This window comes from Clinocottus analis, unplaced genomic scaffold (assembly GCF_023055335.1).
Source record: "Clinocottus analis isolate CAN_PGR_092001 unplaced genomic scaffold, fCliAna1.0.p SCAF_11, whole genome shotgun sequence".
Taxonomy (NCBI): Eukaryota; Metazoa; Chordata; class Actinopteri; order Perciformes; family Cottidae; genus Clinocottus; species Clinocottus analis.
In genome coordinates this window covers 10608864-10632089 of record NW_027175832.1, presented here as the reverse complement: position 1 = coordinate 10632089, position 23226 = coordinate 10608864, and the positions used below count along the sequence as shown (strand labels likewise).

Below are 23226 nucleotides of genomic sequence, written 5' to 3'. Positions count from 1 at the left end.
TGTGCCTCAATTTATCGCCATTCATGTTCTATTGTTGCGATCCATAATCGGATGACAGGCGAATGTCAACTATTCTACAAATCAGTTATTTCATCAACTCAGCATGTAAGATGTCAGCATGCAGTCTGACCTTATAGTTTATTTCTATTTTTTTTATCATTGAGAATGATTTTACGTCCAGCGTGGATATAGTGAATGGGAACAACTTGCCTGTAATCTCATCTGACATTATTATAAAATAAAATGATCTTCTGCATGTACAAATGTGTTATAATACTCCTTAATCATATTCCTTTGGCAAGACTGGTGAGATGGCTACGGAAGCCCGGAGCTGCAACTCTGAAATAAAACGTGTCAATTTTCTAAATCTAAACCAAAGATCACGTTTCTAAATATTGTAATCCTCATTTTAGCCACAAGAGGCTGAAGTGGACCACCGCTCTGTTCTAAAGGAAAAAACACATTTAGGTTGTGATCTCTTTTTTTTTTAGAGCACATAGAGAAGTTTAAACTCACTCCCACCTTAAGAAAGATGATCCAGGAAAACCTTGGTTCACCTTTTCTTATATGGATACAGGAAAGCAAAAAATACAAACATAGAGCAGACTTTTTCGAAAATTAAGTAGAAAATGTTGTTTTAGTGCATATTTCTATTAAGAGATATTGCCATTTCCTGAATCATTGTTTTGTATAAGCTTTATTATAAGCTTATGTGTTGCATGTTTACAATTTTTTTACTGACAATGTTGTGGAATGGTATTCTGTATGACAATATTTGCTTTATTATTATTATTATTATTATTATTATTATTATTATTATTATTATTATTGCTCTTAATGCTCATAGTTGATTTCAATAACTTTTGTCATTTTAATATTGTTCTTTTCTTATGATTCTAGTAACTTCTGTCCAGGGATTACAGATGAAGTAAAGCTTTTTTGGCAAACTCTGGCAATATTTATTAATATGTACTTTCCTTTAATTAACCATTAAATAAAAAGAATGAACCACACAGACACATGGAGAATAAAACTATTAATTACGTCACTTTGCTTCCCCCTGCAGGAAATGATGAGCCACTACAGCTCACCTGTATGAGTATTACTGCTGTTTTTCACTGTTCAAAGTGAGCCAGTTGCCATAATTGAGTCATTTCACTGTAGTTGCAATCACTTAACATTGTATGCTTGCTGCCATTAATTGGTTGTTTCATAGGTTACAATAGTAATATTGATCATCATCGTACTGGCTCATGAAGCAAACAGTTTAACATTACAGAAACAGTAACTTAGTTATTTTATTTGTTTGTTTTTTTGCAACCATATTGATACATTTCATCCTTATTGTCTCCTTAACACAGTCACAAGGTAACGGTTCATTTGCATCATGTATCTTTGACCAACATTATATTGATAAATCGTCAGCTGTTATGATCATTATTCTTGTAATTTTTCTTACAAAATGTCAAATATTTAACGGTTCCAGCTTCTCAAATGGGAGGATTTGCTGCTTCTCATTTTAATTCTTTCAATTCTTTTCATTTAGTAAGACAAGCACTGTGAAGGTGCACCTTTGGGGCTCTTGGTAATTGTGGCGGCATTTCTCAATTTTTGTTTTTATTTTTTATTAACCAAATAATCAATTAATTTATCAAGAAAGTGTCTCCATCTCAACCAACAGAAGTAATCTGCTTTCATATGGTTATTTAATACATTTCCTAATTACACTTGATTAAAGACTTGATTAAACTCACAACCCACACTGAGTATACTGTGACATTCTGAAAATGTGTTGCGTTAATAACAAACCATTTTTTTTCTCTCTGTTCGTTCTTGTTACCCTGCCCTTTCACTTTTTACAATCTCTTTAAAAAAAATTAAATCCAATTTTAAATGCTGATTTTTTTATGACTGTTACGAACAATTGTTAATAAATACAACAACATATTTTTACAGAGTTGTATTAGAAATACCACGTTAAAGGATTTGAATACTTCCTCCAGCACTGGATGTACACATGCTGAATCTTTACCATTTGACGTTTGGTCCTGGTGCCATTTTTGGTGTTAGATGAGAGAATACACACATTTCCTATTTTGCAATAAACATTGACTGCGTACAACTTTTACATGTAGGGTACATATCTCAGAATCAATAGTTGGTTTAAGTTCTATGCCATACAAGAAAGTGTTCACCTCATTGACATGTGAAAAGGCAGGAAGGTGTGAGTGTCGGTGTGGATGTGTGTGTGTGTGTGTGTGTGTGTGTGTGTGTGTGTGTGTGTGTGTGTGTGTGTGTGTGTGTGTGTGTGTGTGTGTGTGTGTGTGTGTGCGTGTGTGTATCAGGTCTCTGCAGACATTACACACAGCAATGCTAGCTATGTAATTGGGTTTCAATAATTGTTATTTACTTCGCTCTGCTGGAGTCCATGCTTTAGGAAACAGGGCTCAATGACTTATGTTTGAGAAATAAATTTGTACCCAAAAGAGAAAAATGTTTTTTTCTCTCTTGTTGTTTCCCATCTCAACTGTATTTGCATGAGCTATAATTTGATAGGGGGCAACCAAGTACTAGCTTGTGACACAACACATACATGTTTTTTGTTGTTGTTGTTGTTGTTGTTGTTCATCATGAAAATTGTGATGACTTTTCCAAATGTCAGATCTCATCACATTTGAGTTGTGGGCTGCATTTGTGTGAGCAATGTTGCCACTAGTGTCTAGACTTGTCTTGTAACTTCTTCTTTTTTTGACAATTTTATAACAATTTGTGAGAAGATTTCCGCCTGCCACAATAGAAGACCTACACATGTTGACTCATCTATTGCCAGACGTTTTAAATGTGGGCGCCAGATTACTTCAATCCAATTATTTCAATAAAGAACGAGTTATGAGACCATACAAAAAAAACAATATATTGTAAGATTTCCGAGGAGACCCTGAAGACATCATACTGTAGCGTGGCGAGGGCGGACCGTGTGACGTAGAGCTGAGGCTCTGGCTGTTTATTGTTCCTTCCCCAACACCGACAGAGAAAACAGGCTAACAAGCTGTCAGCTACCCTCCTTTCCACACGGTCCACAGTTGGTTTAACGAAGGTGTAACGCGCGAGACAGCTGACTGCACGAACCAGGGGCCATGGCGTACGCGTACCTCTTCAAGTACATCATCATCGGAGACACGGGTAAGCTGCAGCGAATGGCAGCGAGACTGCCAGTTAGCATCCAGCTAACTCTGAGCTAGTGGTGTATTTCCGCAGTGTTGGACAGTCCAATGACGTGGTAAAAGCAGAGACGCGAGGGGTGGGATGACAGCTCCAATTCTTCAACGTTAACACATTTTTATAATGTTATTAACACACTGACAGTGACGGAAAATGAGACGCAGACACTCAAACCCAATATTTCCAAACTACTTTTGCGGAGCGGTTGTTGACACAGTTGGGCCTTTTGTCCGTCTGCGTCGAGGGTGGGGGTGTTAGCCCAGCTAGCTGCATGGCTAGCTACCTAGCTAGCATTAGCGGTTCCACAAAAATATTTGGCCAACAGCTGTCACAGCAGCATTTAGTGGTTCATTGGCTCTTCTTTCGCAGACAAGATGTTCATTATAGCCCTCTCTTCATGTTGTGGTCGTGTTATTAAATTAAACATTTTGCACTCGCTCAGCTTGTCACAGAAGGCCAATACGTCGAGCTAAAGCCTATAATATTTCCCTAAAATGGCGTAGAAGCACTTTCACTATTTCCGACCAAATGTTAACGTGAGCTGGCCGTCGTGATGAGCTGCCTGCCCGGTCAGCTTGTAGACCTGCAGCAGGTGCATCGGTGCTGCTGTATCGTAACGATGCTGCCCCAGTGTTTCACTAAAACGGACAGGGTTCACTGCAGCCCTCAGGGAGAGCAAGCCATGGATGAGAAGGGTTAATCAGTACAGGAAGCCGAAGCAAAGACTTGGGCCAAATATACAGTCAGGTGTTTCCAGTCAATATGATTAAGTTATTAAGGAATAATTGTATACTAACATTGTTAGTATATACGTTCAAACCGAGACCATTATTATAGTGGAAGTTGTTGAAACACAGATTTGTGACGCGCACGCGTGTTGACTTGTTTTAGATCATCGCTGTGGTGGGCTGGAAGTCTACTACCTTGTTATTGCAAAACTTGTTTATGCCTGCTGTTGTTATTGTTTCTCTCTAATAGTGAGTGCTGAAGAGATGCAGCTCAGCTTGATTACATGCACGTCAACACCACAAATATTCTGCACAGTCCTGTGTGCACTGCAGGCATCTCAAGCAGGGTGTATGTTTTTCTAATTTGGTCGTGTGTTGCCCAGGCTTTTTTTTCGAAAGGGATTTCAAAATGCAACACAAGGGTACAAATGATCATTGCGACAACAGGTTTCCCTTTTACAGGTCTCAGCTACCTTTTTAAACATGGTTTGATAATGTAACCTGGGGGATGGATAATATGAAATGTATGTTTTGGTAGTTCAGAGTCATTGTAATGTATAGTATCTGGTGTGTGTTTACGTTTTGAGACACCTTTTATTGCACAAGTAATGTGTTGAAATGCATTTGATTGTACAGATGTGCGTGTGATTTTGTGTCTGACATTTTTTGTGGTCAGCAGCATTACTTACACCCGCTCCCAAATGTCATCGTGGGCTGCCAGAAAAATCTCAAACACTTCTCTCCTGTGCCGAAGCCCTTCCACAAAACAACACAAGTCTTTTAAACGGAGCAGACATTGCGTACGTCCACGTTGAGCGTTGACATCAGTCCGGTTGTCCCTTTTTGTTTGGAAAGAAAGAAAGAGGGGACAGTGTTCAGCTGTTGCCTGTTTGCAAACATATTTGACAGAAATCAGTTATGGAACATCCATCCATCCATCCATCCATCCATCCATTATCTTAACCGCTTATCCTCATTAGGGTCGCGGGGCGCTGGAGCCGATCCCAGCTGTCAAGGGGCGAAGGCAGGGTACACCCTGGACAGGTCGCCAGTTCATCACAGGGCAGACATAGAGACAGACAACCATTCACACTCACATTCACACCTAGGGGCAATTTAGAGTCCAATTAATACATACAAGAGGAATCATAAAAAATACACACTTGAATATCTGGCTAGATAATCTTTACCATTAAAGCACATTTAATGTTTCTTCTTGATTGTTTTCAACGTGACGTTCTTGCCCTTTGTCCACTCGATCGTGCAACCTTTGTTCCAAGTCAATTATGACTTGGAACAGCGGAGGTAAATGTCCTGAAAAAAAGATTCAGGCTTCTCATAACAGCCTTTTCCGTATTGCCACTGTGGGATGTCACTAGCTTGGGGGTGGGGAGTGTTTAGGGCCTTGCCAGAGATCCACAGAAGCTAACAAACCTTGTATTTCTGAAGCACAAACCAAATTGGCTTGGTTGTTCCCAATGCAAATTAAAAGGCTAGATTTAAGATGGTGGTGGGATGGTTCATACACTGCAAGGCCAAAAAAAAAGTTGCCACCTGGATTTAACTACTACTGCCTACTGTACAAGCCTGTCGGGGCAGTGCTATGATCTGGGGTTGCTGCAGTTGGTCAGGTCTAGGTTCAGCAATGACCAGGTTCAGCAATGACCAGGTTATTCCTTCAATGGATTGTTTCTTCCCTGATGGCACAGGCATATTCCAAGATGACAATGCCAGGATTCATTGGGCTCAAATGGTAAAAGAGTGGTTCAGGGAGCATGAGACATCATTTTCACACAGAGTCCAGACCTTAACCCCATTGAGAATCTTTGGGATGTGCTGTAGAAGGCTTTGTGCAGCGGTCAGACTCTACCATCATCAATACAAGATCTTGGTTAGAAATTAATACAACACTGGATGGAAATAAATCTAGTGACATTGGAGAAACTTATCGAAACAATGCCACAGCGAATGCGTGCCGTAATCAAAGCTAAAGGCAGTCCAACGTAATAATAGTGTGTGACCTTTCTTTTGGTGGCGACTTTTGTTTTTTGCCTGGCAGTGTATATATTAGTTAACGCACAGTTGTAATACTCTAATTTTTTATGCTGCATGAAGGAGACAGTTTTTTATATCACTTTACATAATCCTTCTCTATTTGTCCGTGCTATGTCTGGCCATACTCCGATGTACCAAGAGAAACATCAATATGTAAGATATAATTAATTTAAAAAATGGACAGGAGACACAAAGAGACACTTTTTTTTCGAAGCAGTAACACATTCTTTCCAATTACATTTCTGCAATGACATTTATTTTTTACAAGCAACGAACCGTCCGTGTCTCAACATCTTAAAAGTAGGGTCGGTTCTGTTGACCATCGATCTGATTGTTTCATTTAATGAGAGTTAAGTGAGTTGGTTATTCGAAATATAACCAGACACAAGCCACACATTTTAGTCCGTAAGATAGAGAAGGAGATTTGGTAATTGTTTTTCCAAAGGTTAAAGCTAAGTTGATGGATACCCCCCAAAAAAGCAGTTGGTAAAATGATGCCTGAGTAATAGTTCTTTTTTATGTCATCACCTTTTTATAGTTAGGTCTATCATTTTTATTTTATTGTATAAATAGTCCAAATGTTGTTTTTTTGTTTACTTCCTTGTAACCAACATTTTCTGTTTGATGATTTATTTTATAATTGACTAAATCAATTAGAAACATTAGAATGATACATTTTTCAACGATAGTAGTAGTTATTGTTTACTAATGATTTACTGGAAAAGAATTGTTTTTAACATTGTTATCATTGATAAATAGAACTTGTGTGACTTGGCTTCATTTGTCAACCTACTAGCCTCTTACCTTTTTACAGGTGTGACAGCAAAAACATTATCAGGTGTATCAATTATTCTTAATAAATATCAGTTTGTATGTTTTATCGTCCAATCATTTTGCGCCTCTACATTAATACAACCTGTCAGGTCCTTATCGCATCTCGTCCTCCTGATAAAGTCACTGGGCTCGGCCAGGTGTTATCTGTTCTTCATTATCCAAAGCTCATCGTGGTCTCAACACGTATCAGTTAGGTGTGTCTATTCATAGCCCAGTAACTGCCATGTCGAGTCCTGACACACCAAATCGAATAACATTATACCCCCAACACACAAGAGCAGCTTAGTCCACAAAGCTGTCTGTTTTGCCTGCCGGTCCAGCTGTGTGGCAGCACGTGCTTTATTACAGAAATGTATTGTTTTATATTTCTGCTTTCCATTGTCGTCACAGGTCTTACCCTAACCCGCACCACACCAGTTGGGGAAAGATTCGTATCAGTTCGGCTGGCCCACACTTGAGGATTTTGTCAAATCCCCACACATAAGGACTTGCGTTTTCATTCTCCCGCTAATAATCTTTACAATCAACCAAAATTTCTGATCTGTGTTGAGTAGTGTGCGGAGGGGAGTAATTGGTAGTGTGTGCCTGCATTAGTGGTACAACAGCAGCAGAGAGTTAGAAATGAAGAGGAAAGTTCCACCATATGACTCATATAGATCTGTGATAAGCTCAGAGAATGAGGAAGCCGCAGCAGCGGTCACTTAAAGTAGATGAATGTTCTAAAGGTGACGCAAAGGATTCGTTTTTGTGGCGGTAGAAAAAACTTCTTTGCTAACGCCCAAGACGGCAGTATTTGTAGTTTGTGTATTTTTGTGCCCTAAATGTAGGCATGTATTCAGACTTTCTTATTCTAAGGTGTTAGATGCACAACGTTTTGTTCCCAGTTGTCCTTCCTTAATTAGTCCTGGTAGGGCTCAACCTTTTTCAGTATTTTATGAGAGCCTTCCACTTAAAAGGTGTGACCCAGTCTGATTTCTTTATTACCAACAATGATTCTCAATGTGTAATTAATCGTTTCTGAAGTTTCTCAAAAAGTAGCCCTCTATAGCGCATCCTGCTGTTTAAGACGCAGCTCACGAAATGATCTCAACATCCTCAGTTCAAGTTTGTCTGGTGAACTTGTAGCATCCCCCCCTTCTCTTTTTCTCCTAGTAGCTTTCTGCTGTATGCTGTCTAATAAATCCCCAATAATACATAAAGAAAATCCAAGGCGTTCATTAGTGGTGCTTTGCGGCAAGAGTTTCCTCTTCGGTGACATGATGAAGCAGCTGCCCGGCGCTGTAGGAAGTAAGTTGTGATCGATTGAACTGTCTGGGTCAATAGAAAGGAAAGATGTGAATTCTGTTTTCTTTCTCTCCACCAGTGGCCTCCAGCCAGCCTATCCATAGATCTGGTTGACAGAAAGAGAGACTGATTTAATTTAAATTATAGTCTCTGGACATGTTTATACCCCAAAAATTAGACTCTGGACCAGTGCCCCCTTGTAGATCTGCAAATTAAAAGACACTTGCCACTTTAAAAAAAAAAAAAGAGTTTGACTGTTTTCCAAGTCTTGAGGTGCATTCAGGATTACTGGTAACAACTGCTAACTTTGCTTTTAATTTTTTGCATTTCATTTTCTTTGCTAATTACTGGTAACCAAATGCTAACAGAAGGACAGACACTACTCTGAGGGATCTGTTATCATTGATCATTCATTGGAAATTTCTTCTTTAACTTCCTTAAATTGAATAATTAACACTAAAAAGACTGCGCCAGAAAACCTGAGCAAACTGATCCCTTTATGAAGATGACCCTGAGTCAGTGGTCGGTATTTAAGTATTTACAGCAGGGACCCTCAGGAGTCAACAGTGTTCCTAAATTCAGATAGAAAAAAGTCCATGCCTAATATCTGCTTATATATCGTTACACTACCACCAAATGTTTGACTATTTATTTACACATGCTCACCTATTGTATCTGTACAACTTTATTTTATTGTATAATTGTATAGCAGGCGCTTAGGACAGAAGCATCGGTTCTCGCAACGTCCTCAATGAAGACGGTTCACCCGGGCAGACTTCCTTTACATTCCTCAGCGGGTATTGCGGCAATGGGCTGACCTCGCTCAGCTTCAGGTTTCTGCTTGCTTCGCGGGAGCAGAGCAGTGAGTCATTGACCTGCTGAACACCACGTCTGCAGCATCAGCCATTGAAGAATGAAGCAAATGAGACAACCACCTGGAGCACCTGGCCAAAAATAGGCCTCTTATTGATGCCTCATTTTATTAATAGGAAAGGCTACATACATCATCACCATTGACTTCCCTGGCTTCTGTTTCTGGCATCAAGTGCTCTGCCACGAGACACAAGTATTTTAGTTACTCCAATAGTAAAGAAAAATTCTGTCTGTCTGGTGAGATGAAAGAGTGAGAGGGTGTGGCTGAAAGAAACACTTGCTGTCTTGTCACTCATCTTTATTGCTAAAACCAAATTATGATAGTAATTCAACCTCGCCATCTTTCAAACATAAAAGGAAAAAATAATCTTTCACCGACCGACACGTTGTCCCCGCAAAACGATGATTACGACAATTATGTTGAAAGGATGCCCGACTGATGAGCCCGCCTCTCACTTGATCATCTGATGATCATCTGTCCCATTGACCAGGTCCGTTGTATGAAGAACAGAGCTCTGCTTGCTGCTGCCACAACAATCGCTTTACGTCCAGGTTGTTCCAGAGCAGATTATTGCTCTGGATTGTTCTTACTCTTAAAACAGACTTCTTCATGTGCGTGTCAAAGCTTTCTCATAGTTGGCAGATAGTTTTCTGTAGGCCGACACCACTTCCAGTCAAGTGGAAGGAAGCCGAGCGTCGACCCGCACCTTTCTTATCTGCCCACGTGCGCTGAATTAGACCCGTGTTTGCTCAGCCGGAGCCGAGAAATGAACCCACCTCACATTCATCCGGTCAATCATCCAGCTAACCTGTTCTCTCCTACCAGCTGCTTAGTCACCTGACAAGCCCTTTTTTTGTTTTCTGAAAGCCCGGCGGGTCTCTTCACATTCAGAATTACCCACGCGTGACAAGAGCCTCAAAAGCCTCTGGCGCGGCATTATTACCTCAACGAGAAGCTGTGAAGCTGTTCTCCACCCATTATGACAGCGCGTAGCCGCTCTCACCGGTTGAAGGCACAGCAGGTTGTGATGGGTTGTTGCCTCAGGTGGGTTGCTCCGACTCTGTACTGCAGGTGTCGTGATGTTACCCTGTAGCTAGAAACGGGAAGCTGTGCTGCAACGGATCATGAAACCCACAAATTGGTTCCACCACTATGTGCTCTGATGTAATGGTCTGTTAATGGTATTTTGACTCATTCAGCTGATTGTAATTGTGTATCAACTGGAAGCTAAACATCCTCATGAGTCCTCGGCCGTGGAGCAGGGCATTGTAGGCAGGCGTCTGCTGACTGCACACGCAAGTGTAAAGGAGGCGATGCGGTTGTTATGCCTCCTTATAGCCGCCCTCCTCGGGATCCTTATCTTGTCTCTTATCATCATCATCACGCAGAGACGCCTGCATAGCAACGCCCCGCTGCCTGGCGATGGTAACCCTTGGAAACCACGATGGGGGAAGACCACGTCCCACCTTGTCAACCTCCTTGAACGTCTGTCGGCCAACTCTGACCTTCTCCTCAGCATCGCCCCCTCCCCCGCCTGTTGACAGCACTGTGCTGCTCCCTCACCTCAAACCTCTGTCGGCGCATCCTGGCACCCACACACGTCTGCACAATGAGCATAAACTGCTCTTCATCTTGTTAGACACTCCTTTTCAAAGGAGCTGCACGTTTGAAATTGAAGCACCTTCAATATTAAATTGAAGGGAAGATGATTCACTTTTTACAAACCTAAAAAAAGACTTTGAAGATACCCACTTGATTTGATTAATCTAAACTGCAGAAGCCTCATATTGGCTCAGCTGAGCTCTAGAAAGCCTTTTTGTCACGACCAAGAACTGTAGGATCTCAGTACATTTGGAAGGGATCTTTTTACAGCCAATACAGGCAATATACATAATTACAGCGATCAATAACTCAAACTTCAATCTAAATATGGGCATTATATTATTGCATATTAAGGTTGACTTGAAATGTGTTTATGTCTCCATCTATAATTGTAACATATGATTAATCTTAAAAGGCTCTTTCAAGTAGAGGCCGGGACCTTCCATCACCTTTTCTGAAAGCAGTAATACGTCAAGTATATTGGATAGACCGCCAAACCTTTACGTGCCCTTTCCTGTCGATGCCAGCAGCGAGGGTTTAAATGGCTGGATCCCCTTTGGTCATCGGGCTGTGGATACTGGAAATGAAAATGTTTTCTCTGTGTTCAGAACTTCTCTTCAGACACTTTAAACCGGCTGCAGTGGAGCTGCTGCTGCCCCAAACTTGTTTGGTGAGGTTTCTAATGCTCCCAATGTTGGTTTGTTTTTCCAACATGTGTCAAGGAAGTAACAGTTCACTGTTTTTGTAACCAACGGCTTCTCTCTGTACACAGCTTTCAGGAAGCTGTTGGAAATCTCGTGGAGGCGTGTTCGTAATGAGCCCAAAGTAGCATCTCGCACCAGCGGGCAACCAGCCAACAGCTGTTAGGCGACGCTGGGTGGGAGAAATGCTGCGTATACGTTGTCGATGGCTCCAATATTCCCATGTCTCATTTCGATGAGTTTACCGTATAAGACGTTACTTAAAATGGTACATGTGAAACTTCCTCCAGAGAGCTGTATGGGAGCGCCAAGCTCATGAAAGTTATTGATTTTATCATGTTAGCCGCCTGTGTGGTTTTTTATTCTCAGCATATGTGACACCGTTGGAAACAAAATGATCGTGTGTTCATGTTTGTATATGTGAGACGATATTTTAATGTTTTAATGGTGTGTGTTTTTCTTTTTTTCCAGGTGTGGGGAAGTCATGTCTATTACTACAGTTTACAGACAAAAGGTTTCAGCCAGTTCACGATCTCACTATCGGTAAGAGCCCTGTCCTCTCTTCAGAGCACACCAGCACTAGATATGCCTTCATTACATGCTTTAAATATCAACATCATTTCGCATTTACTAACTGAACTCATGCTTCTTCTTCAAAACCAGTACAGTTGGTAGTAATTAGCCGGCCTGATTCAGAATAATTGGCTGCGGTCGGCTGTTCAAGTTCCACCTTTCTAGTTACTGGATTGCGTGTGTCGCACTTAATGCCGTTTCAGATCGCAAGAGTTGAGCTTGCCCTTGCATGCAGATGGATGAAGTCACATCGCCGCATCTGACCTTTTATGAATAAGGAAACCAGTATCAGAAATGTCTCTTAAAAATCCAGACGGGACACTTTTATACACATTTGCATAAAGTCAATACACAATAGAAGCGTCATCAAAGCAGCACCAGGCCATCAATGGTGAGGACTGAATGACGTAGCAGGCCGTCTTCACACAGTGGCCGTCCTTTCTAACGGAGAGACTTCACAGCAGCGCCGGTGGAGGTCTTAACGATTCTGCCACCTAAGCGTTGGACTGCTTTGCCACGGTGACTGGACAATCACTGGGAACCCTATTTAAGTTTTGTTAAGATCGACTTCTTATTGTGATTGTGGGGGAAAAAAGCGCAAGATATGTGAAATATGTCCGAGCTCTGGGTCTTATGAGGATTTAAATCAACTGCTGTGACTCATTTTAGCTGCCTTCGTTTCACTGTGTGTGTGTGTGTGTGTGTGTGTGTGTGTGTGTGTGTGTGTGTGTGTGTGTGTGTGTGTGTGTGTGTGTGTGTGTGTGTGTGCGCGCGGTATTACTGCACTATTCTGTAATATAAGTTACAGGCTGGGTCAGTGGTAACATGCGACTGCCATCTCATCGGTGTGATTCATGTACAATGGCTGAATAAGCAGTAAAGTAGACCACGCTTGCTTAAACGAGTTGCAGGATGCAGCAGTGTAGAGCCCAACCAGAATACTTGCAGTGTTTCCCCTAGGTTTACAGCTTCAGTAGGGGGACCTCGGTGTGTCATTGTTTTTCCGGTTTTGAGAGATGGAACAGCAGAAAAGACGACTTTGCAGAGATTGGCTTTTGGCAAAACGCCAAAAATGGCCAAGTCGCGCATGCGCAGCGTAACCTGTTAACCGTGAACATTTACCCGAAAGTACAGACATTTCTTCAAGTATTTATTAATGACTTAGTTTTATGTCTGTGTACTTTGTAATGTGTGAAGCCAGCAGCTCATTGTTGGTACAAGACACGAGAACTTTGGCTCGTTTCACTTGAAGCATGAAAGCTGCTCCGGGTTCAGAGAGCTGCTCCAGTGCTCCTTGCAGGAGGGCTACTGTTGCCATCTTCTACTTGGGAGCGTTTAAAACGCAGATATAGTTGTCTGCTTTTCACGCAACATATTTTTCTACGCTCTCGGGCCACAGTTTGATGCTCAGCGCTCACCTGTGACCACGTAGAGACAGAAATGACAAGCTGTCGTGTAATCCCATCAATAAAATACAACCTTTAGTTTGTTTAATAACTGAAGAAGGTGTAGAGCTGTTCTATAGAAAAGATAACCTTAATTGACGTATTGTGATCCAGCGCTATAGAGAAAATTACAGGGGGGCTTCTTCAGGGGGCGCCCCGCCACCCTAATATAATGGTAGGGGAAACACTGGGCCAAATAACTGTTTGACTGCTGCATGACCACAAGGTGACCACTTATTATATATTGCGGCCAATAGCTAACCAGAAATGTGCAGTACAGAAATGCCAAAGACATGATCGAGGTAATTTTGTGGGAGGGCCGGTGAGTGAGAGAAAAGTCAAATAGAGTGGCCCCGCTCTCATTTTCTTTTTCTACATAGCCAATAAAAAGTGAGTGAAACAGGTGAAAAATAACAAAGGGTCTTCTTTCTGTTTCTGTCTGTTTGTCACAGTTTATCAAATAATCTTCCTCTCTGAACTAATAATTTTGTGATCTTTGTGATGGGAGAGAGTCAGTACCTAATTGTACTAATTCACATTTTTGTGTCCCTGTGTCTGTGTCTCCAGGTGTGGAGTTTGGAGCGAGGATGATCACTATAGATGGCAAACAGATCAAACTGCAGATCTGGGATACGGTAATATATCTGTGTACATATATGTGTGTGCGCGCGTGCATGCGTTTGTGTGTACAGTGTATATATATTTTAAAGGAGGCTCTCTTCATTGTGGCAGCAGACTTATGATTCTGTGAAGAGACCTGAACAAATATTTAATGACTGCAAGGCTGTAAATATACGTCCGTCTCTGAACTGCAGAGGTCTTCAACTTTAATTCAACCTATGATTCTGTAATAAAACAATAATTATATTTTTATAATTAATTATATTATTATATTTTATAATTATTTTAACTTATTTTTTTAAACATGAAATGTTCTCGTCAAAAAGATCAATTATAGAAGCGCAATGATTTCTGTTACCTTGTTAGTGAATGAACGTATCCATCCATCTGTGGAGGTACAGCTGTAACGTTAGTATGATATTAAGGCCTCAAGAGAGCCGGTACCGGATGTGATGTGATGTCAGTAAGCAACCGTTGGGTTGGTGTACTCTAGCATCCTGTCTATGCAGTTCCCGAGTGGGCCAGCAGGTGGAGTTAGAGCTCCATGGAAAAACAGTGAGAGGGCCCACAGCAGTGATGGCGGTCCTGCTTCTCAAAACACAAAGACTGCTGCAGGTTTTCTCTCCGACCGGCTCGTTTATCGTCTTCACCCGACTCTCCAGGTGTCCTGTAGTCCCTGATTACATCATGTCATTATGACAACCAGTAGGGCTGACTGCTGCTTGCAAGTTAGGAGGCAAGTTTCTGTTAATTTAGCTTATTCCATGGTAACTAGCTAGTTCCTTGACAAGAAAAAGGCAAAATGTGTGAAGCATTTTTTACTTCAGCGCTCCGACGCAGCATTTTGAAGCGCTATGTCCGTTCAATTTGAATGTTTAGTGTTTGCAAATGTCATTCCCTTTTATGTATTTATCCGTTTGGCTTCGCTGACGTTTATCACCACGCTTTGATCAGGTCACACGTGTGCAGATGATGCATCAGTTCTCAATTTTTAAATACTCATCTTCTCAAAATTATTTAAATGGTGACATTTTTGATAAATAATCATCAGCATTATCGATATAATGACGAAGTGGGTAATGGCAAATAATGCAACGGTTTGAATAATCTTAGTCATTTCCTCATAGACTTCTATTCAAGCAGAGGAGTCACCCCCTGCTGGTCGGTAGAGAGAATACAGGTTTTAAGACATGAAGCATCAGCTTGACTGGGCAGAATCGGAGGTAGACACTATACCTTGTCCCCTATCTCTGTATCGATGTATTGAAGCTTCATTTTGACGCTTGTGTGAAATTTACATAAAGACCGTACAGAAACCTACAGACCTGAGTGAGTGAGAGAGAGAGAGACAGAGCAGATGGCAGACAGACACAGCGTTCCCTTTCCTTCACCCTTATTTATCATTTATTCACTAATAGCATTACCGACTGGTTGGCCGCTCCCTGACTGACTGGTGGCCGTCTAACTGTCTTTTTGGTTCACTGACTGGTCCTCTGGCTGACTGGTTGAGCTAGTTACCGGTGTTCTAGCTGTCTCAACTACCTGGTCAGAGACCGGGTGACGAGTCCGCTGACTCTGGGAGCAACTAAACTGGGCTCCTGGCTGACAAACTGGCAGCCTGGTGCTCCGACTTGCCAAGTGATTCACCAACCGGTTGTGTTTCTGACTGACTGTCTGGTTTTTCAGATGAGGTCAGAGCAGAGTCGGGCAGCGCTGCAGCTGCTGGGATAGAGCAGCGTTTTGTTTTCTAGCCTGGCCCGGCGAAACACAGACGACATTGTTACTGTACATGGGACAGAGGATGAATAGAGCGGAGGGGGTGGGGGAGGTAAGAGCGCTAGATGGTGAAAGGGGTGATGGAAAGAGTGGAGGCCTGGCAATTCATGGCAAAAGAATGAGAAGATGAGTGATGCAAGGAAGAGACAGTGGAGGCGAGACAATGAGGAGTAATAATGTAAAGGGGGAGTGAGGGAACAAGGTGACCGGGGGGAAGGGGTAGAAATGCAGCCGATGTGACCTTCCGTGTTCGTAAATAAGGAAGCTGGGAGGCTATACACGCAAGCGGAGAGAAAGAAAGAGATTGTGACGACGCAAGAGACGGCGAGAGAAAGAGAGAAGTCTATTGTATCCTGTTACAGGCTCGTCTCTGTCCTGTCCTCTCCCCAGCTGACGGAAAAACCTGGAGCCGGACACGACTAGAGAATCAGGGCCGTCACCAGGACATGTCTAGGACTAGACACAGAAACAAGACTGGTAGCTAAGCAGGACTGTTGGGGGGAGTGACCTGTAGATGAGGCCCGACTCCTTTAGGAAAGCAAGGGGATCAGCAGTCGTCCGTGGTCATTTCAATTATTCAGATTTCAATTTCTGTTTATTAATAAATGTATGTGTTTCTGCAGGCTGGTCAGGAGTCGTTCCGGTCCATCACCAGGTCTTACTACAGAGGAGCAGCAGGAGCTCTGCTAGTCTACGACATCACAAGGTAACGAATACCAATCAGACGGACCCCTACGCACTCTGCACCCAAGCAGCGTTCAGGAACTCTGTTAGTTATTAACATTTATTTTGTATAGCCCAAAATAAATTTAACTTTGACGTTCACATCACACACATCCTTTCCTCATCATGGGAGGTAGCCAAATATTGTATACATATAGCTTCACCAAATAAAATTAGCTAAATGCTAACACCCACATGCTAACAAGTTTACCATGTTCAGCATCTTACTTTAGCGTGTTAGCATGCTCACACTTGCTGATTGCCACTCTCCTTAAATAGGGTGACCTGACGTCCTCTTTTTCCCGGACATGTTCTCTTTTCGAGACCTAAAAAATGCGTCCGGCAGGGATTCCAAAAACGTCTGGGATTTTGCCTCGTTGGATATTTTTGTTTCTCTGAGTCTTTTTACAAACTACTTATTACGCCCTTACAAGTTTTGGTATCGATATCTTACGTTCCGCCTTCTTGCACGAGCTCCTACCGTAGAGAGAACTGTCATTGGTCAACCGATCTTAGTGTTGTCCGATGCACGATAATTATCCTCCAAATACGACCATTTTGAGCCTTTGGTACGATACTACGCTATTTCCAATCTGGCAACACTGAGCACTTTGTCACCTCCACTCTCGACGAATATCCTGTTGCGCTCTGAAGAAACGCGTTCTGCATAAAACATCGCCGCATCAATAATCGACTGGAATTTCAGCGACATTTTATTTTGGGTAACTCATTGTTTGGTAGGTGCAGGACTGTAGAGCCTATAGCTGCATTGTTTACAACAGCACTTTCTTTCAAGATTTGATAGCTATCTGATTGGCCCGAGATGAGTCGAATTTTGATATTTAGCTGCTTCTCTTTTCAAACCCCAAGAGCTGCAGGTCAGTCTTTCCATCAATTCAACACTACAGTCCACAGCAAAATGTATTGACTACCACTGGCCAGATTGACATGAAATTTGTTATTGATCTTTGTGGTCCCTAGAGGTTAATTCTGAATGATCCTTTGACCCTGTGACCTCTTTGTTCAGCACAACCATGAGGTCAAAATCTTCCCTTCACTAGCTTTCTCTATTTAAAAAAAACAAACAAAAACAGATTGATGTTGTTTTTTTAGGGAGGAGGGGGGGGGGGGGGGTTCTAAAATCTAAGATTGTCCTTCATTGAAGAGACTCTTAGTCGCTTAACGCTCACTTTGGTCAACTAATCTTTTCGTTGCTTCAATCAATCGATCTGTTAGTTTATCACACAAATGCACCACTTTCTATTTTGTGTTCATTAGAGATGTCCTCATAAGTTTCTTGGAAATGAGCAATTCAGCATGCCTTTTAAAAAAAAAAGACTAATCAATTCAAGAAATCAAGACCAAAACGACCGATTAGTCGACTTAAGGGGAGCAGCTCGAGGAGAATCCCTCATCCTAGCTCTGACCTAGTTAGGAGACCTGCTGCTTTGGAGTGCCTTTTAGATATAGTTTCTAACACTGTGAGGCACAGTAGACTTTACAACCTTTGGGGGCCACTAGAGGGACTCCACACATGGTGCCTCGGGCTTAAGGACAGAACTAGAACAAGAGGAAGTGGCGAGAACACCATTCACCACACAAGGGAGAGTGAAATCTGATTATCAATGTGGACCGCAGAGCTCCTTCATGATCAGGACCAGGTGCTGCACCTCTGACGGTTTTTGTTTCATCACTGGGAAACCGTATTGTGTGCTCGTTTCAACAGAAGGGACACCTTCAACCACTTGACGACCTGGTTAGAGGACGCTCGCCAACATTCCAACTCCAACATGGTCATCATGCTCATTGGCAACAAGAGGTGAGACGAGGCTGCACCATCAGCTGTGTGTGTGGGTTTAAAAGCTGCAATGGTTTGTTTACCTCGTCCTAACTTTACACTGTGGCTTGTGTTCAAGATTAAAATGGTCCAACAACATCGCAGAAAGGTTTGCCAACACCTGCGTAAAAACATTTTGTCGCAAAGAAAGCTAAAGAAGAACATTCAACTTTTGGCCCACACTGACTCGTACACTTTGATATAGACAAATTATTTGAAGTTCAAACAGTTAACAGAACTCTGGACTTTATTTGGCTTTTGGCATTTGATAGCGAGCAAGGATTTAATTTAATCACTGTTAAAGTTTCAGGAAACTTGTGGGACCGTTTCAGATGATAAAATGGGTGTGTAGTGGGCTGCATGTTCAGACCTAGAATGGTGAGCTCACCGCTACGGAGAGGCGCCTGAAAAATATTCAGTCATTTTTCCAAACAACCTTTAGTTGCACAATTTTCACTCTTAATACATCATTCTAGGTCAAAACGTAGGACATGTTGTGCTGGTCCTCAGACATGCATCCATGAAATCCAACAGACTTAGGATCCAGTCTGCCCTATCACCTTGGTGCTCCAATCACCATGGTAGCCACTGACACATACTCACCCACCTGAGATTACACAACACAGTGTTGTGTAAGTTATTGCGATGTCAAAATCTGCTGCTGTTAGAATTGCAGGAACTAGTTCTGCTGTGGTAAATGCATTCTCTTTTAAATGAGGAAGCTGACTTCTGCATCAGATCTCAGCTGGTTGACCGAGAGCTCAGGTACCGAACAACGCCAGACTCATCGTCGGCTGCTTTTATCAGTGTTATCAGTGACATGTCATGAACACATCTTTCTTCATTTCGTGAGAGAAAACTCTTTACATTGCAGTATTTCAGTGATCCTGACTCGAGGTAGCTTCCTCGTCACTATGTACCAATGTAACAGGTTACCATTGTTTTCCTTTCAGCTGAATATGGAAAAGCAGCATGTCATCACTTTAACGTGTTTGTGTGTTTTTAAGTGACCTGGAGTCGAGGAGAGAGGTGAAGAAGGAGGAGGGGGAGGCGTTCGCCAGAGAACACGGCCTCATATTCATGGAGACCTCAGCCAAGACTGCCTCTAATGTCGAGGAGGTAAGTGTGTGTGTGTGCGTGTGTGTGTGTGCGTGCGTGCGTGCGTGCGTGCGTGCGTGCGTGCGTGCGTGCGTGCGTGCGTGCGCTGCTGGCGAGAGGCTCATATATATAGATCGATAGATAGATGTGTGTGTATATATATATATATGCATCAATATAATAATAATCATAAATGACCCCAAAAATGTTTAACTTTAAATTAACTTTTATTTAACGCCGTTATTCTCTGCATCATTTGCTTGAGTGGATCCGCACTTTGTCTGCAGCACAATTATTTCTAAATTTAAAAGAGTTCCCATTGTGACTTTATTATTATTGTTGTTATTATCATTATTATTATTATTATTATTATTATTATTATTATTATTCCTGCCAACCCTGAAGGAAGAAACGTCACACCAAAGTATGCTGGATTGCACACATGAATCTCTTCTCCTTAAACAGCGACAGCAGAATTTCACACATTATCTGGTTGTGTCGGTCCCTGTATCTGTTTGGAACACAATGCAGACATAAACTTCCTCTTATCTCTTTGAATATGTCAGGATGTGTAAAACGCCATGCATTATTGGGCAGCACTGATGTTTCGTCATGAGCACGTTGTTGAGCAGCATCATGGGTAACGGGGTTAGACCCATACGTTGGCTGATTCTGGCTGTGTCGCGTTACAAATCACATTTAGTCCAATTTGTGTCGACCACAGCAACTTGAGGACTCCTCCTCCAGTTCCTCTAATTTAGTCAGGAATGATGCAAAGGACCCTCACCGTGGCGTCCCCCAATGGCAGCGAGAGCCCCGCCCACCTTGGTAATGCCGCTGGAGTGCTCCCTGTCATTGTGGAATTGAAGGATGAACCAACGATGACGCTCGCAATCACAACAGTCCGTGTTGCATCGGACTCTGTCAGAGCTGACTGGTGATAGATGATAAATGTACAACCAGAGCTATTTGTTAGCTTTCACTATCTGACCTGTTGTAGTTTAATGTGCTAACTTGTACGTGATGCTCCCTCTGAATTGACTTGCCACACTTAGAGTAAAGCCTCCTGTGGCATCATGGGTCGCCGCCACGCTGGAGCCAAAGACCTTACCACCGTCACGAAGTGCAGCTAGCACGTGGCTCCGCCTCCCCCCCTCGTGGAGCCACGCCCCTGGGTGTTGTTGTGTGTAATGAATGCGTGGCGTCGTTCCTCTGGGGACCCCTTTCTCACTTATCCAATCATATAAATAATCCCATCCTACGCCGTGCAGCACGCCAGCCGGGGGTGCTGCTGTGTGTGTGCGTGTGTGTGTGTAGGTGTGTGTGTGTGTGTGTGTGTGTAGGTGTGTGTGTGTGTGTGTTTACATCGATTATTTCTCTCCCTGCCCCTTGTTTTGATTGGCCTATATCATGCTGCACACATCCCTCCCCCCTCATCTTAACCCTGGAGAGAGGGGTGTGTGTGTGTGGTATGATTAATTTGTCTCATTAGTGTCCTCTGAATCCTCCCGATACCGCTGCTCTCCTCCCTTCCCTTCATCTCTCCTTTGCTCCATCCCTGGACGTCCATCATTTGCTCTTTACTTCCTTCACCCCCTCCCCGTCCCCCTTCCACACTCTCCATCCGCGTCCTCCTCCCCCCTTCCTTCAGCGTGTCTTCCTCCCCTTTTCTCCTCTGCGTCCCCCTGCCCCTCTTTCATTCATTTATTCCCTCCTCCTCCTCCTTCTCCATCATCTCCCTTTCTCTCTCTCAGCAGTATATCAACCAGTTATAGTTCATACATATTCATAACCTGCGCCCCGCCTCCCCCTCAGCGACAGCCAGCAGCCAATCAGTGGGCTGGTTTTGTCGTCAGGGTCTGTGGGTGGACACCGGGCCGATGGGATGCTCCTTAGAGAGGGTTTCCTGTAAGCATCCTCTCATCTCCCCCTCCCTTATTCTCTCCTTACATCCTCCCTTCCTCGAGACCCCTTCCCTCAGCCTCTGCTATTTTTCTTCTTTCTTTTATTTTTCTTGTCTCTTCTTCACTTCTCTCTTCTTTTTAGCTGAAGTTTTTATATCTCAATTTGTTATGCTGATAATCAGCTCTCTACTTGTAACTATTCCTCTCGTCATGTGATGGACAAACTCACTTCAATGTCCTTCATTTCAATGTTTTAAATCATCGAGAATATGGTTTGATCTTATTCCTAATAGGTTTCTCTGTATGGACATTTCACATCCTAGTTTAAACACCAGTGAACATGTCGACTAAGAAGAATTATCTCTGTTTTATAAGCTCTTGGCACAGACACCAATGTTTTATCATTTCTGTATAATCTGTATATTTACATTTTAATATTCGACTCATAGATTTGCATGTGCATCCTAATCATTTAAGTGGCCTCAAGCCCTGAACAGAAACCGATTGTTGGCAGTTTTAGTTACTTACAGATTTATACTTAACATCATTATAATTTAAGCATTTAGGCCACTAAACAACTGTAATGTGGGCTCCCTGCTCTAGTCTTTCCTTTCCTGAAATACTCTATGTCTCTCTCTCTCTCCCCCCATCTCTCTCCCTGTTCTCCCCTCAGCTTTCTGTTTCCTCTTACTCCCCATCGAACAATTTACACGCATCTGAATCTCATAGAAAAAGAGGTGTGGGGAGCTGAGAAGGAGCGAGGGACGTGGCGATATGTTGAGGGAAAGGAGGAAGGAGGACAGGAGTGAACAGGACAGAGTGCACCAGAGAGCACCCTTGGGCTGCTCCATCTATTTTCAGACTCTGTGTCAGATTAGAAGTTCAGGACATATTTCCACTTCTTTAATGACTCTGCTGAGGACACACACTCCTCCTCGGCCTGACAAAGTTTCAGCTGGCGGTAGGGTTCCACGGTTCCTCCATAGATCAAAACGGGCCCCACAACAAGTTACTGCTCGCTGTTCTGCAGTTAGAGACTCGTCCCCGGAGACAAATGCGGTGATATCACAGTCACACGAGTAGCTCAGGGAGCTTAATTCCACTTTATTCTAACGTCTTTGATCCTCACAGTGCTGTGTGTGTGTGTGTGTGTGTGTGTGTGTGTATATGGCTCAGATCTTCTTCTTGTAGCAGCTGTCGACAAGAAGAAGCAAATCTGCTCTAAAGGGTTTCTACTGCTTCCAACACGGTCTTCTGAAAGCTGTGAAAGTCCCGTAGCTAGTGTTCAGAGAGGAGGTTTACTTCTTAAAGCGGTCCACATCTTGATCTCTTTAAGTCCCATCAAGACTGCCTTTCTAGAGCTTCTTCCTTCATGTTTCCTGTTGAAACAAAACGAAACCAACCCATTGATCAGATGGGCCGAGGAGTCAGCCGTGGTTCTGTTTAATATGATATTATTGATATAGTAGCTGCCACACGACGAGTGACAACCTGTGTTCCCATCAAGTCAAAAATCAAGCTTGTTCAAATGGAAAAAAATACAAATATTTTGCTTTCAATTTTTCTTATATTTATATATGAAATAATAAAGGCATTGTTCAGCATCTGCCGTGTATTGTTCTGCATGTAACTACACCTTGCTGTCAACTGGGTTTAACAATAACTAGACACTAAGGTGTCCCCAGTACAGTCAGAGTACAGGAAGCACTCACAGGTTAGGTTTGTAATTGTGAAAAATGTCCTAAGGAAAGTAAGGGTTCCAATTCAAGGCTGTTGGTTTCTTTTCCAGGTGTTTTTGTTTGCCTATTTTACTTTGAATACTATCAAACAGAGAAAGGCTCTCTTCCTCGTCCTAAAATAGTGCTGAATCGATACTAAAGTACTTCCTTATATGAATGAAGGGATGGTCATCCCTGTAAAGTTCCTCCTGTACTTTCAGAGTGCAAATA

General features: G+C 42.6%; 1 protein-coding gene across 1 annotated transcript in view; it reads left to right on the top strand.

Annotated features, from left to right (window-relative positions):
• The first annotated feature begins 2973 nt into the window (after nucleotides 1-2973).
• Nucleotides 2974-23226, top strand: part of rab2a (RAB2A, member RAS oncogene family) — a 26918-nt gene continuing 6665 nt past the window's right edge. Inside the window, exons 1-6 of the mRNA XM_068571484.1 lie at nucleotides 2974-3183; nucleotides 11772-11843; nucleotides 13886-13953; nucleotides 16339-16421; nucleotides 18165-18257; nucleotides 19283-19394. Coding sequence (XP_068427585.1) covers nucleotides 3138-3183; nucleotides 11772-11843; nucleotides 13886-13953; nucleotides 16339-16421; nucleotides 18165-18257; nucleotides 19283-19394 — 474 coding nt within the window. The 5' untranslated portion in view covers nucleotides 2974-3137. The remainder of the gene's footprint in view (nucleotides 3184-11771; nucleotides 11844-13885; nucleotides 13954-16338; nucleotides 16422-18164; nucleotides 18258-19282; nucleotides 19395-23226) is intronic.